The sequence below is a fragment of the Centroberyx gerrardi genome, chromosome 23 (genome assembly GCF_048128805.1).
Source record: "Centroberyx gerrardi isolate f3 chromosome 23, fCenGer3.hap1.cur.20231027, whole genome shotgun sequence".
Classification (NCBI taxonomy): domain Eukaryota; kingdom Metazoa; phylum Chordata; class Actinopteri; order Beryciformes; family Berycidae; genus Centroberyx; species Centroberyx gerrardi.
The window spans coordinates 11,622,478-11,636,573 of record NC_136019.1 but is presented as its reverse complement, the minus strand read 5'-3'; the positions used below and the strand labels follow the sequence as shown (position 1 = coordinate 11,636,573).

Genomic DNA, 14,096 nt, shown 5'->3' with positions numbered 1-14,096 from the left:
TTAAAAAAAAAACATTTCTTTTATTAAGATTTTTTTTTTGGTATGTGGGGGTGGGGTGGGATGTGTGAGTGAGTGTGTTTTTGTGTAGAGATGGGGTGGGATGTGTGGTGGCGGGATGGAATGGGGTGGGATATGGCTGTGTGGCAGAATGTATGTGTGCAAGGTGGGGTGTGTGTGTGTGTGTGTGTGCATGTGTAGTGGTAGCAGTTGCTCGGCCATGGATGCTCCATCAAGGAGAGTCCCCTGGACAGGCAGAGGTAGAGGGCACCACTGGATTCCGGTTATCCACCTGCATAATCAAAATAATATTTATTTAAAATTCTGACATGTTAACATCACAGAAGCTCTTTCATGAATCCTTTACACTCACCAGAGTCCTTCTATGGGGTGCATACTTTAGTGTTTCCCCAATGATGCTGTCAAACACATGCTCTGTGACCTTTGGATGTGTCTGACGGCAGGCATCTTAGAAAAAAGAAATTAAAAACATAAAACGCAATTCATAAACCACACAGTCCTTATGTGTCTTTGTCTATGACAAAATACTACTTAAAAAATAATAAAATAAATAATAATAATAACATCAGCATATATATTGTATCATAAATATTGTTATATACATTAGTGCACTGGCACAAGGAGTAACTTCATTTTGATAACTTCTCTTCTCCCCCCAAACATATTGCTCAGAATCTCAGCAATTCCATTACTGATTGTTGTAATTCAACAATTATCTTTGAGGTCTGTTTGTGCTGAGAATCATTATGGAATTTTGTCTGTAGTCCCAGCCAGTCAAGACTGACTGCTGTTTCACCCATTATCTCCGTATAGGCTTGAATGGAAGGCAACACAAAAAGTTATGTTTTTCAGATATCTTGCTAAAAATTTAAACAGCAGTCATTCTTTACTGGCTGGAGCTACTGAAAAAATTCACAATGATGATTAGCAGCACAAACACACCTTAAGCTGAATTGAATTAAAATAATTGTTTGAGGAGAAAACATCACTTTTTGCATTGCCTCCCACTCCCGATATAACAGGTGGAATATTAACAGCAGTCATTCAAAAAGTTACCCCTTGTGCCCATGTACTAAACATATTGGGGCTAATTCATAAAATTCTGTGATAACAGAATAGCGGGACGCAAAATCTGCACCACGGTAATTTTCTCTGTTAAATTTACCACACCCGTGAATACCATGACGGAGCCACGTTACTGCTGTGCTATCCTCAGCTGTAGCCCAGGTGACAACCAATCAAAACCAACATGTTAATTAAGATTTACATATGTAACGCCTGTGTGTCAATGGGCAGCAGAGACACGTTAGAACGGCAGATAAACCTCTTCCTTCTCAGTCACTCCTACTGCTGTAACTGCAATGTTGGCCATTATAAACCAAATGTTTATGATGTCACTTACTGAAATTATAAATTGATCGGTGGTGATCGTCACCTGATGAAGACCTATCAAAACGTTGTAAATATATGGCAGAATTGGCAGCAATGTGCAGCGTTCTCTTTCTGAAATACTTCAGCTCTGCTACACTCCAGCACCTGCTAAAAAGTTTATGGGACGTGTGTATTGTCATCTTCTCTTTTTATCATGATAAACTGAATCAAATCAGATGGAAACTGGCGTTTACAAATGCAATCACAGCCAGTGTGCGAGTCACATTTATGAAACATTTTCACGTTTCCAATGATAATTAATCCCCTAGGACACAATGTGACTTTATCTATTGATTTTTAAATAATTTACATTAATTTTCATTAGTTTCTAATGAAAATGATTAATTAATGACTAATGAAACAAATTTCATTAGTTTCATTAATTTCATTTCATTAGTTAACATTAATTTCTACAATATACCGTCTGACTAGAACAGGTGGTATTTTTTGCAGCGCGGTGTACTTTTATGAATCGCTTTCCCAATATGTAAATGATCAAAAGGGGTGGAAGAATAACGTCCCAATATTTCACGTTTATGAATGAGGAAACACCCTACCGTGAGGGTATCTGCCCCTAACGTCGCGCTAAACCTGCCGGTAAGTTTTATGAATGAGCCCCACTATGTTTAAAAAAAAACAAAAACACTTTTTAGACAAACGCTTCAACTGATTTCAGATTTGTGCATAAATGACCACAGAGAACAATTGTACAAAAGGAAAATAAAAAGAACAATTGTGGGCATTTTTGGGTTAAAGGCTAAAAAACTACTATGGATGAATGTTCAAACATATCATGACCTGTGCCATAAGCTAAAGATACAATATGCAATTTACACTGTTGCGTCAGTCAACTACTATTGACCTAGTTGCAGGTCATGTGCCTGAAACAGGAACTTATCTTCAAATTTGTCCCAAATGCCTGAGCTTTTCTGCCGGTGTCTGTATTAAAGAAGTTAAAGTTCAAGACTTAATACTTTTATGTACGGAAGGGTATTGCACTCGCCTCAAAAAAAAATAAAAATAAATTTAAAAAAAATCTGCCTTTTTGATAAGTGAAATCTTTTCTCATAATTCTGAGAAAAGATCTTGATAAATCACTAGAACTCTGAACTACAACTAGAACACTAGAAACACTGTAAAAACACTTACGGATTATGACTTCATATACACCCAGGTCCTGGAACTTCTTTTTCCCCTTACGACCTTTAAGACTGTAGTTGGCCCAAAGGGCATTGGTGCCAAGTTTGCGCATGATCCGTCTGACTGAGTCCCCAGGAGTTTTACCACCCAGGAGACTCAGATAGTCGATCTGAAAAAAACATTACAACAGCGCAACTCAAGATTATATGGAGAGAGCCCCCCCCCCAAACAACATAATGGACTGTCCATGACTTGGCCACAACATACTGATCTCATTCCCACACCTTACTAAAGTGTACCTATGCTTATATTTTAACCACATATTTCACAAGGGGGTCTCTGTAAGATAAAGAAAATAAGAATAAGAAAATTCTTGACATTCATACCATTTTCTTTCTGTAGACTGTGTCCCTTAGTTTTTCAGAGGCCTCTTCAAGGTCTTCTACCCCAGAAGACCTTGAAGAGGCCTCTGAAAAACTAAGGGCCTTAGCAATACTTCCATTTCCGGGTCATTAGTCCTGATGCCTCTGGTCAATATTGACTCAATGTTCTCCAGTGACTGTTCAATTTTATCCAGGCGCATGAAGATAGCCCTGACATACTTTGGCTGGCAGGATTCATCTGAATATGAATGAATAATACACATTTCATTTAATAGCCATGCTGTATCAAACGTAATTTTACAGACATGTTTTTCTCTGGAATATAAACTATTTAAAAATGTCATTATAAAGTGACAATAATATAATTTCAATAGAGAACTTGTGAAACTGTGATGGGCAAGGTACCTTATTTGTCATTACAGCAGAATAAAATTCAGCTAATATCGCAATTCATTTTTCCGCCCCACGATACGTATTGTCACATTTTTGTATCGCAATATATTGAATAATAATATAATACTGTATATACTTTACTTTTTTTATATTTTACTTACATTTAAGGTTGATTTGTTAATAGACAAATGCCTGCTGAAGAGAATAATTGAATGTTTACACTTTTAACACAAATGAGGTTCAATACTGTTTAAAACCGTATGTATTTCAGATAAAAGCCTCAATGTGCTTTTGAGTCTTTTAATGGCAAAGCTCTGTTGGAGCATTATAGTATATATAGTGAATGTTCACACTTTTTTATGATGTGTTTTACCAGAACACATGACAAAATGAATTGTTCAAGAGAGTTAAACATCCATATATTCTAGAATATATGCATTTTGAAGATTTTCTACATGTTCAGAAGAACATAAACAAGGATTTGAATAGTGCCCCCTTTTCTATTCATTCAATCGAGAATCGGTTCTGAATCGAGAATCGATTCTGAATCGATTTGGACACCCAAGAATCGGAATCAAATCGAATCGTGAGATTCCCAAAGATTCACACCCCTAATTTGAAGCGTAATATATTGATGTTTGTATACAGTTATGTCCCTGCAATTTACCATTATGGGCAAATAAAGAAAATGTTTGTCTGAAAACATTTCTTGTTAAGGTTTGGATTTTGTGTGCCCTGTATGCAACATGAATGTCCTTTGCCAGTCACATACCTGTTTAAGTGATGAACTGCACTACTTGTGGTTGTTTTTAGAGATGGTAACAGACATTTTATACGCGTGCTACAATTTTGTGGCCTGTGCTACAAAACTATCAACCTCTGTAGCACCAGTGCTATGTGCAAAAAGAGTTAACGTACAGCCCTGCCTACAGTGCATTTTTTTTACTTTAAAGAGGTACTTACAAACTGTATGCCCACCGGCAACTATAGTTGCCATATGTTTAAACAAGATTTTCTTGGAAATAAATAAAAACTTGGAGAAAATAAATGCAGAACATGTTCATATTAGATGCTAACAACATGGCTATATAGGCTACATGAAATCTTTGGGAAAAATTGTGTCACATATGGGTTAAAACATTTTGTTTTTTATTATTATTAATTCAATATATTGTTCAGCCCTAACAATGCAAACTTACTTGGAGTACTTTGAGTTCTCTTTGGAGTGTTGGTGCAGGGACCTGGATTTGTGGAAATTAAACATGTTAACATACATTTAAATCACGGCATTGCACCATAAGTTGCTTTGCTTCATAACTCCAGACCTACCTTGGCCATTGCTCTGTGCCAGAGTCCTTGGTGGGGTGGTGCACTCTGAATGTGGGGTATCTGAGGGTAAACCTTTTTAAAATGAGAGACTTGTTAAAAGTTACACTGTTTAAACAAAGTGTCTCCATAACCTCATTCTGTGGCATCTAAGCTAAGCCCACATCAGCCTGTGTCTGGACACACTGCACAAGGGAAAAAAATAATGTTTTTGGGAAATGGTTTTTCACTGCACAAGTCAACCATTTTAACAGCTACATTTTTAATTGTGTAAGTTTTTAAAGTGTTATACACAAATTATCATCTTTATAACCCACCAGAACATAGTCCTTTGAACTGGCAAACTTTTTCCTAAATATTACATCTTTTCTGAAGCAGTGTTTCCAAACACCAAGGGCCTCATGTATAAAAGACTGCGTAGATTTCATACTGAAAGATGGCGTACTCACAAAAATTGAAAAGTACGTACACACAGAAATCTCCGGATGTATAAAACCGTGCGCACGCCAGGTCCTGTGCACCTTTCCTTTATACATCCCGATCAATGTGAAATTGAGCGCACATGCACAAGCCTCTCACCTCGCCTTGTCTCCTCCCAGAATGAACTATGCAAATGACTATAAATACGCCCCTCTTGTCACCTTCTTGTCAAAAACAAAGGTGAATGTGCCAGTGTTCAGTGCTCCCCTCTCCAAATATGTCCAATGTGCTTTTACGCATGCAGTGTTTTTGTAACAACATATATAACCACACATACACACTACATGACAATAAAGACAAATAGAAGACTTAATAAAAATAAATTAAAAAATAAAATGTTGGCATTCTTTATCAATTCAATACACATAGAAAATGATATGTGGTTATAACACTAGCAAAGATCAAACACCTTGTTATTCAAAACCATTTACTTACAGCAAGGCATTTTTGGCATCAGAGTTGATGAGTTTGCCTTTTTTGCTGAACAGGTCCCAAATTTTCTAGGTTTCTTTGACAAGGGCTCTTCATCCTCATCTAGTGGAGAAGTATTCATACATATCCATTAAGCAAGCATATGCAGGGTATCTGCAAGTATCAGCAAATTGAATTTAATGCTTTTTCATACTTTTGAATTACCCGCAGATACCCTGAGAAAATTCCCATTTTCAGCATGTTTATTAAGTGAAACACATGAGTAAAAACATATAAACACAAGCATCAAGAGATCCTTTACCATACTCAAGGAATCGTGCTGGGATTCTAGTCTTCCGGATGATTGGTTCCTCCTCCTCACTCTCTAAATTTGAGGTCACTGTGGCTTGTTGTGCCTTCTCCCTGGCCTCCTTGTAGCTGTCTGCAGAGTATAAGCAGGGATCCAAGCAGATAGGTTGACAATCAGCACATTAATATGATATTTCAAAGCAATACCAGACGACTAACAGAGAACAAACAGCCAGTGCCTGAATTAAAGGTGTATACGTCTCAAAAACAGCAAAACTACTACTACTACAAAACTAAACTTCTACAACAAAGCCCACCAAGCTTATGCATATTCATTTACAATACCTGTATATGTTAGAACTGAGGCCGGATATTTGGGCCACTGTGCTTTGTCAGGTGTCTCTCTTCTTTTAACTTTCAGCGTTATATTCTGCCGTGGCCAGTAGCAAAATACAGCCTGTATGAAACAGATATAAATAATATGTATGACACTAACATTTTGTGACATATCAGGGTTTCCCATACATAGAAAACTTTGTGGCGGCCCGCCACAATATCAGCACTGACTGCCACAATGTTTTGTTTTGTTTCCCCCCACTATTAAATTTTAGAACTGCGTGTAGCGCATTGATTCAGTAATGTGATTCAACAATGTGAGAATTAGTCAAGGGTCTGAACACTTTTACAATATCTTGTTGGATTTGTCTACAGACATGCGCCATCCTGCCTCTTCTTGGAAGGATATTTTCAAGGGAGTACTATAATATATTATCAAGAGCAAACATAAGTGAAGGAAATACCTCAGTGGTTATCTCAATCCATGTAGATGGCACAACGTCAACAGTGTTGTCTTGTAGAAATTTGACAACCGCATAGCGGTTTTCAGAGCTCTGGAAGAATAAAACTGAAATGTTAACACCATTTGCCCCTCCCTCTAATGTCCATTCTGTTCACAGAATTAACTTGGATTAGAAAACATTGTCCATTACAACAAAGGAACTGGAAAGACAAAAAAAAGTAAACACACAAAAGAATATAGACATTACATCTGTAATTTGTAGCTACAGAAAATAACCTGGGTTACACTTACGTTATCGTGTGTTACTGGGCATGTAACTAACTTTGCAGTCTGAGCCATCTTACATATGTGCTGTATCACACTGCAGCACTTAATTTTTCTATTAGGATATTTATTTTGTTGAGGAAAAAGGACTGAAAAAAGGATTTGGCCTTGGTGCCCTACATTTTGGCCGCGATGCCCCAATAAATAAATTGTTCAAATACCAGTCCCACCAGGATTTCACAGAGTTTTTTTGTGATTACTGCGGCCTATGATTAATACTAATTATTTAATTAATATAATTATTATTACTACTTTTATTATTAATGTGCCTAACTAGATCTAACTTATCAAAATCAGTGGTGAACAAAACAAGACAAACAGTCTAACTATTCTACGTAGCCTAACCTACCTGGCACCACCAGCCTTAGACCCTCACTGCACACAAGGCAAAATCCAACAAGCAAAAAGTGCATTGGAAAAAAAGAAAAACGGGGTGGGATGGGCGATTGGATCAGAAATGGAAACCCAGTTGTACACCAAAATGTTATCCCCTCTAAAACCAGACAACTCCTCGACAGCTAATACTATCACTATTGACTGAAAGTTTGTTAAAGTTGCTTATCTTAAAATCATTCCAAAATCACAAATTCTATACAGCTAAAATCATCAGTATTATTTGAAGGGCCTGATTTATGAAAGCCTTTTGCAGGTGCAAATACAACACCAACAAAAATTATGTGAACATGTAAACAACTATGTACATAATGTAAAACATGTGAACTCCTTAGAATGAATGGAGCACAGTACAACACGCGTACCATGGTCTGCCTCAATCATGAAGGCCTTTCTTGCTAACTGTCTCTCAGAGAGTGTTTTCATCTGAGTACGACCCACTTGGGCTCTGTAAACACCAATCAATCTTGAGTCACAAGGCTGCATGAAGTGTGGCTCAAGCTGACCATAGACACGACATGGATGGATGTATACACATACATCCATACATATATACACACACACATACAGTATATATGTGCGTGTGTGTATATATATATACATATATATACATATATATACACACACACACACACACATACACGCATACATACATACACACATATACATGCACTAAAGAGTGGTTAGTCGAAAAGAACTGTTGCACAGCAACAAAGCTCAATAATGATTACAAACTTTCTTTGAGGGTTATCTACATACTATGAAGGTAAACGTTTCTATTTACAATATTAATAAGAATGCCTAGCCTACTCAGATTTCTGTCATACAGTTCTTCATTGATTAACATCCATCCAAGACCAAAAACTAAAACTCTACCCAAGGCAAGGGGCCACTGACCCCAGAATCAAAAGCATCTGGGCCCACTCAAAAACGTAGGCTACCCTTCCTTTTACTGTTTAAAGAGACAAAACAGCTGCATGTACACTACAAATGATGTACAAGCTATTTTTTCAGCAATTACACTTACTAAGATGAGTCACACTGTTATAATTCGGATAAAACGGGAGGTAGTAATAGGTCTGTTGGGCAGCATAACCTGAGAAACCCAGCTCTTGCAAAAAAGGGGACTGAGTTTGGGAGCTGGGAGCACTTGATTGCACTTCACACAGGCTACAGTGCCCTTTCTTTCATGCTTGCTTTGCAACAAGCCTAACTGAGCTCCGTTTCTCATAACGCATAGCTTCAGCCTGGCTATTACACGTTTTAAATTTCATTTCTAGCCCACAGTCACCAAAATATTTATATGTATATGAAAGCATATCATAGTACATCAAAGCGCTGTTATATTTCGCGCGATCCCATTATACAAGCATAAATCCTTACAACTTTGAACATAATGGAAGGCAATAACAAGTCTAAAATTGGTTGATACCAAGTAGGGCTGAACAATTAATCGAAATTTTATCGAAATCGCAATATGGCCTAACGTTACTGCAATTTTACAATTGCAGGAGGCGCAATATTTGTTAAAGGAAATATTTTGACACACGAAATGTGTGTCAAAATACCATTTTAAATTAAATATTGTCGTGGTGCAGAGATGTCCTGGCCTACACATATTCTACAGACTAGAAAATATCTTTGTTTGGTACAGATCCCCGCAAAAATCACACCATAATAATTTTAATATGTTTTTCAATGAAAATGAGAATAATGATGTAAATATGACTATTCCCTCTAATATCGCAAATCACATCTCAATTGCAATATCAGTCAAAATAATCGCAATTAGATATTTTTTCAAAATCGTTCAGCCCTAATACCAAGACAACAACAGCAAAAGAAGAGGAAACTAGTGGTAGGAGAGTCAGCATGTCACCAATCACAGAGTGCAGTCCCAACAGGGCTAAAAGAAATAGTGAACTTGGTCAGAGGCCCCTAAATCAAGCAATGTGATTGCCACTTCGGTTCTTGCATCCCAACAGGACACCCTCCTCAAAAAAAAAATTTAATAAATAAATACAACTCATGGACCTGTGTAAACCACAAGGATGAACAATTTCGATTCATAACGCCGAATTTTGTCGAAAGGCAATGAGTTTGCAGCCATGAAAACTCTATCGTTAGCGAGCCAACTAGCATGACACTATTCTAATTAAAACTGTTTACTTTACTTAGAATCGCGCAGTTAACCATCGAAAAGGTTGTGTAGGCCTATCGAGCTTTGGTGACTTTGGCAACAGAGTTCGTGGAGCAGCAGAGCGACAGCGAGAGATGTGCAGCCACTAACCGACCTCCGTTTTGTAGAAGGCGGTGTGAAACGTTAAAGCATGCGCAGTGGGTTTAGAGCGGAATTTCAGAGCGGGAAATTTAAAAATTCAAATAAACGTTAGCGTTAGCTATATACGTTAATATAACTTTAGCTACATACATACAGTATATATTATATACACAGCCTTGTACTTGTGTCTACATAAATTATCTACCACTGACGGTCAAAATAATTGCATAGGTCTATAACTAACCCTTAGCTTTACTATTGCTACCACTTAGCTAACAAGCTAACGTTAGCTTAGGCCAACTTAGCTAACAAGCTTACATTACCTAGCTAGCAGTTTTACATTTATTCATTGTCATAAAACAATAGCAGGTGTATAATGTCACTGTAGCTTGGTGACCAGTCTATCCAAATTTCATCTGCACTGACGTGTGTTAGTTAACCAGCTAGGTTGCTAAAATCAAACTTACATATGGTTAGCTAATGTGGGCTAATGTTAATTTAATACCATTCACTGATGCAGAAGACACGGCGGCTAATAAGATTGTGTTAGGTGATAATCATGTTTTTTTTTTATAAAAGCATATCTAACTATAATTTCTCACACAGATGACATTTATATTAAATATACAATGCATGATATTACCCTTACCTTATTCTAGAAGGGACTCCTCTCCACTCTCCACTCCACTCTGACGTGTTCTTCCAATGATGAGGGATTAAACTGTCCTTTTTGATTGACGTATCGGGAGCCAATGAAGTTGATATCAGGAGCCAATGAGCCAATGAAAACCTTTTTTTATTGCACGTCGATGTAGCCTATAAATGTGGCCCGACACCCAACTCCCCACCCCCATCGCCCCACATACATCAGAAGTTCAATTTCAACAGTTAAAATTAAGGAAGAACTTGCAATGAATGCATTGGGTTTAGACAAAAAAGAATCAGAATCATATATTTGCCAAGTACATGTGCACATACAAGAAATTACTCTTTGAATTGGTGCATTGAAGACTAACATAATAACAAAGTAAAGACAAATTATAAATTTATATAAAGATAATAAAAGTAAGGCAATTAATGCAATAAACAACAAGCAATAAACAAAAAAAATACAGCTTTATGGGGCCAGCTATAACTGAATTGTGCTGTTGTGCTTGCAGTGTGGAGCTAACCTTCTCACACAGCATGATTTTATGAATTAGCTGGGTATTGTAGGGCTGAGCAGGAGGGAAACTATAGCCATATCAAGGGGATTCATGCTATTTTCCACTTGATGATGGTAGATTATATTATTATTATTATTTTATTATTATTATTATTAGTCAGTTAGTTTATTGTCCCTGGGGGGGAAATTCTTTTCCACAAACCTGTACATCACAAGGAGAACCAACAATACACTTTACACACATCATCACACAACAATAGCAGACAGTAACTGTGCATCACAAGGAGAACCAACAATACACCTTCCACACATCATCACACAACAATGACCATGACCCTAACCCTAACCCTAACCCCAGGCTACCAGGCAGTAACAATACGTAAAGTAGCTTATAACACAGCAGCACATATAGTGGTGGGCAAAAACAACATAAAAAGACAAGACTCATAGTTCCCTCAGCGAGTCACCCTGTTTAGGGTCATTGTTATTTTTCAACTTCAACTTTACTACTACTACCACTACAACTATTACTGCTATAACTAATAGTAGGTCTACTACAACCATAGGCGGATTATGAGACAAAGGGCCCCTGGGCACAGATACCTACTAAGGCCCACCTCCGTGCTACCACAACAAGAAATTATTGCAACAAGTAAACAGCACAAGTATTACCTGAATCTCAACTCAAGATTTACAGCTCAGAATTTATACACTCAAAGCCAACAGCACGTTAGAAAAACGCCTATCTAAAAATAATTTTGGAATCTGTTTAAGTCAACTCTAACAACTGAATGCAAGTCATGTTGCAAATTAAATAGCAGGTAGACCTCTGAAGGCTAAACGAATCATAAAATAGTCTTACCTAACACACCCATTAATCTAGTGAGAATGGAAACGAAAGTGGAAGCCTATCAGCTTATCTTTTTTGAAAGATGATAACATATGTAGGGATACTAGATTGCATTCGAATTAATATTCAAAACAGTTTTGTAAATACAAAAGTGAGATGAACATAAAAAAACTATTGTACGCCCTTATTGCGTAGGCTATATAATATTTCTACGCCTATTATCTTTTTTTGTTATTGCACTTATGGGAGACAAAACGAAATAAACAATTACGACGGAATTACAAGGTGCAAACACATATTATTTTAGGTGTATTATTTTAAAATGCAAAATGCCTCTGATTGCAATTGCAATGCCCCAAAATCTACTGTATGGCCACACAGTAGCTGCATGGTATTAGACAATAATGTAGTGCTTTACTGCTAAAGCGCTATAGATGAACTGAGTGGAACACTCACTGTGACAGTGCCATGGTGACACCTTCAAAACAAATGTTTAGGTTATTACAGGGGGAATTTTGGGGCTTTGCTGTTGATAAATGACTAAGCCCTTCGACTGCAGGACAGTAAATGTAAAGTTAGTGACAGCATCATCATGTATCAGGCTCTGGCTTTGGGGCCCCCCTGAGCTCTTGGGCCCCTAGGACTGTGCCCGGTTGGCCCGTTCAGTAATCCATCCATGACTACAACTACTACTACTGCTACTACTCCTACTACTACTGCTAGTCCAAATACTACTAATGTAGTACCACTGCTAATACTACTACTAGTACTATAACTACTACTACACTACTAAAACTAGTGCTACTACAACTTTGAAAATCCTAGTTCTTTGAAAATATCATATATTCTTTAATGTATTGATAACTGAATGACTTCTGGCTAGTCATTAGTAATCAAACTATATTTTACTTTTTTATAATTAATACGGTTTACTAATGAATTCTTTCTGAATTTTCAAGCTGAAGCAAGCACACATTTTGTTCAGAACATGTAATCTTTTCTAGTTTTAATTGGTAAGTTACTTAAGCGATTAATTGGTTACTAAAATTGTATTCTATTAATTTTCTGTTGATCGATTAATTACATCCGCCCTATTGTTTGCAGGCCTACATGTGTTGACTTGTACAACAGTCCTCAGATTATAATTTCACAAATAAACCGAGTTGAATTGTAAAAGCAGTCACTGTCTTGTACTTTAATTTAGAATTGTTTTATAAAATTAATAAAAAAATATTATTTAGAGTGTTTTTTGTATCTGGCCCAGATCTGGCCCATAACATGCTTGACATCCGGCTCTTGTAAAGTGGACCTGTGGCTCAGTTCTGGCAGCCACATTCAGGCTGAGTCAACGCTGTCATTGAATGGGCTGAATGTGGGCTGTAAGAAAACTGGAAGTGTGGGCCACATCTGGGCCAAACTTCTGTTGCTATGTACCGTTGGATTCAGAACAAGTTGAATTTCAAGAATATGTGCTTTGATCTGGTATAAATCTGATATTTAGAATGTTAAATTAATGTTAAACTAAATTTTTTTTCAAAAAAAAAAAATCAAATTTGTCTACCAATGAAGACTATGTGAAATTTAAAAAAATGATTTTGGTATGTATAGCCACATGTCTTGACAGTTCTTTTTTTTTTTTTTTTTTTTACCTCTAACAGAAACAAAATCTGTGGAGAATTTCCTTAACATACTAAATTTTGTATATTTAGTATTGTATTTAGTTAGTCATTAATGGGTTAAGGAAAAACTTCCAAGAAAACCTTCTTAGGAAAAAACTGAAGAAAGCTTAGGTGGGCCAAGTCAAAGAGCCCTAGACAACATTCTCAAAACATTCATTGCAGTCAGAACGTTCCACCTTTGTTAACATGTAACATTGCAGAAATGTTATATAAAAAAACATTCTGTAACCTATACCCTAGACAATGTTCCCAAAACATTCTCGGAATGTTGCAGTGAGAACGTTCCACTTTTGTTAATATATAACGTTGCAGAAATGTTCTCTTAAAAAATTCTGTAACCTATGCCTTAGACAACGTTCCCAAAACATTCTCGGAATGTTGCAGTGAGAACGTTCCACCTTTGGTAATATGTAATGTTGCAGAAACGTTCTGTAAAAAACATTCTGTTACCTATGCCCTAGACAACGTTCACAAAACATTCTCGGAATGTTGCAGTGAGAACGTTCCACCTTTGTTAACATGTAATGTTGCAGAAACGTTATAAACATCCTCAAAACGTTCTGTGAACATTGCAGTCAAAACGTTTCTCCTGTAACATTCTCGGAACTTGTAGGGAACGTTATGTAATGTTATGGGAACGTTATGTTCTAGCTGAGTCCCATTTTCAGTCCCACCCAGTAAAAAAATCTAGAATAGATACAACTTTTTTATGCC

At 36.9% G+C, this 14,096-nt stretch overlaps 1 protein-coding gene across 1 annotated transcript; it reads right to left on the bottom strand.

Annotated features, from left to right (window-relative positions):
• LOC144543528 (uncharacterized) lies at positions 1–5,664 on the bottom strand. The gene is made up of 6 exons (XM_078291624.1): positions 5,607–5,664; positions 4,695–4,766; positions 4,565–4,606; positions 2,599–2,758; positions 371–465; positions 1–289 (listed from the first exon to the last, which is right to left on the bottom strand). The coding sequence occupies exons 2-6, from the start codon at positions 4,701–4,703 to the stop codon at positions 230–232; spliced, it is 366 nt and encodes a 121-aa protein (XP_078147750.1). The 5' UTR covers positions 4,704–4,766; positions 5,607–5,664; the 3' UTR covers positions 1–229.
• Positions 5,665–14,096: the final 8,432 nt, after the last annotated feature.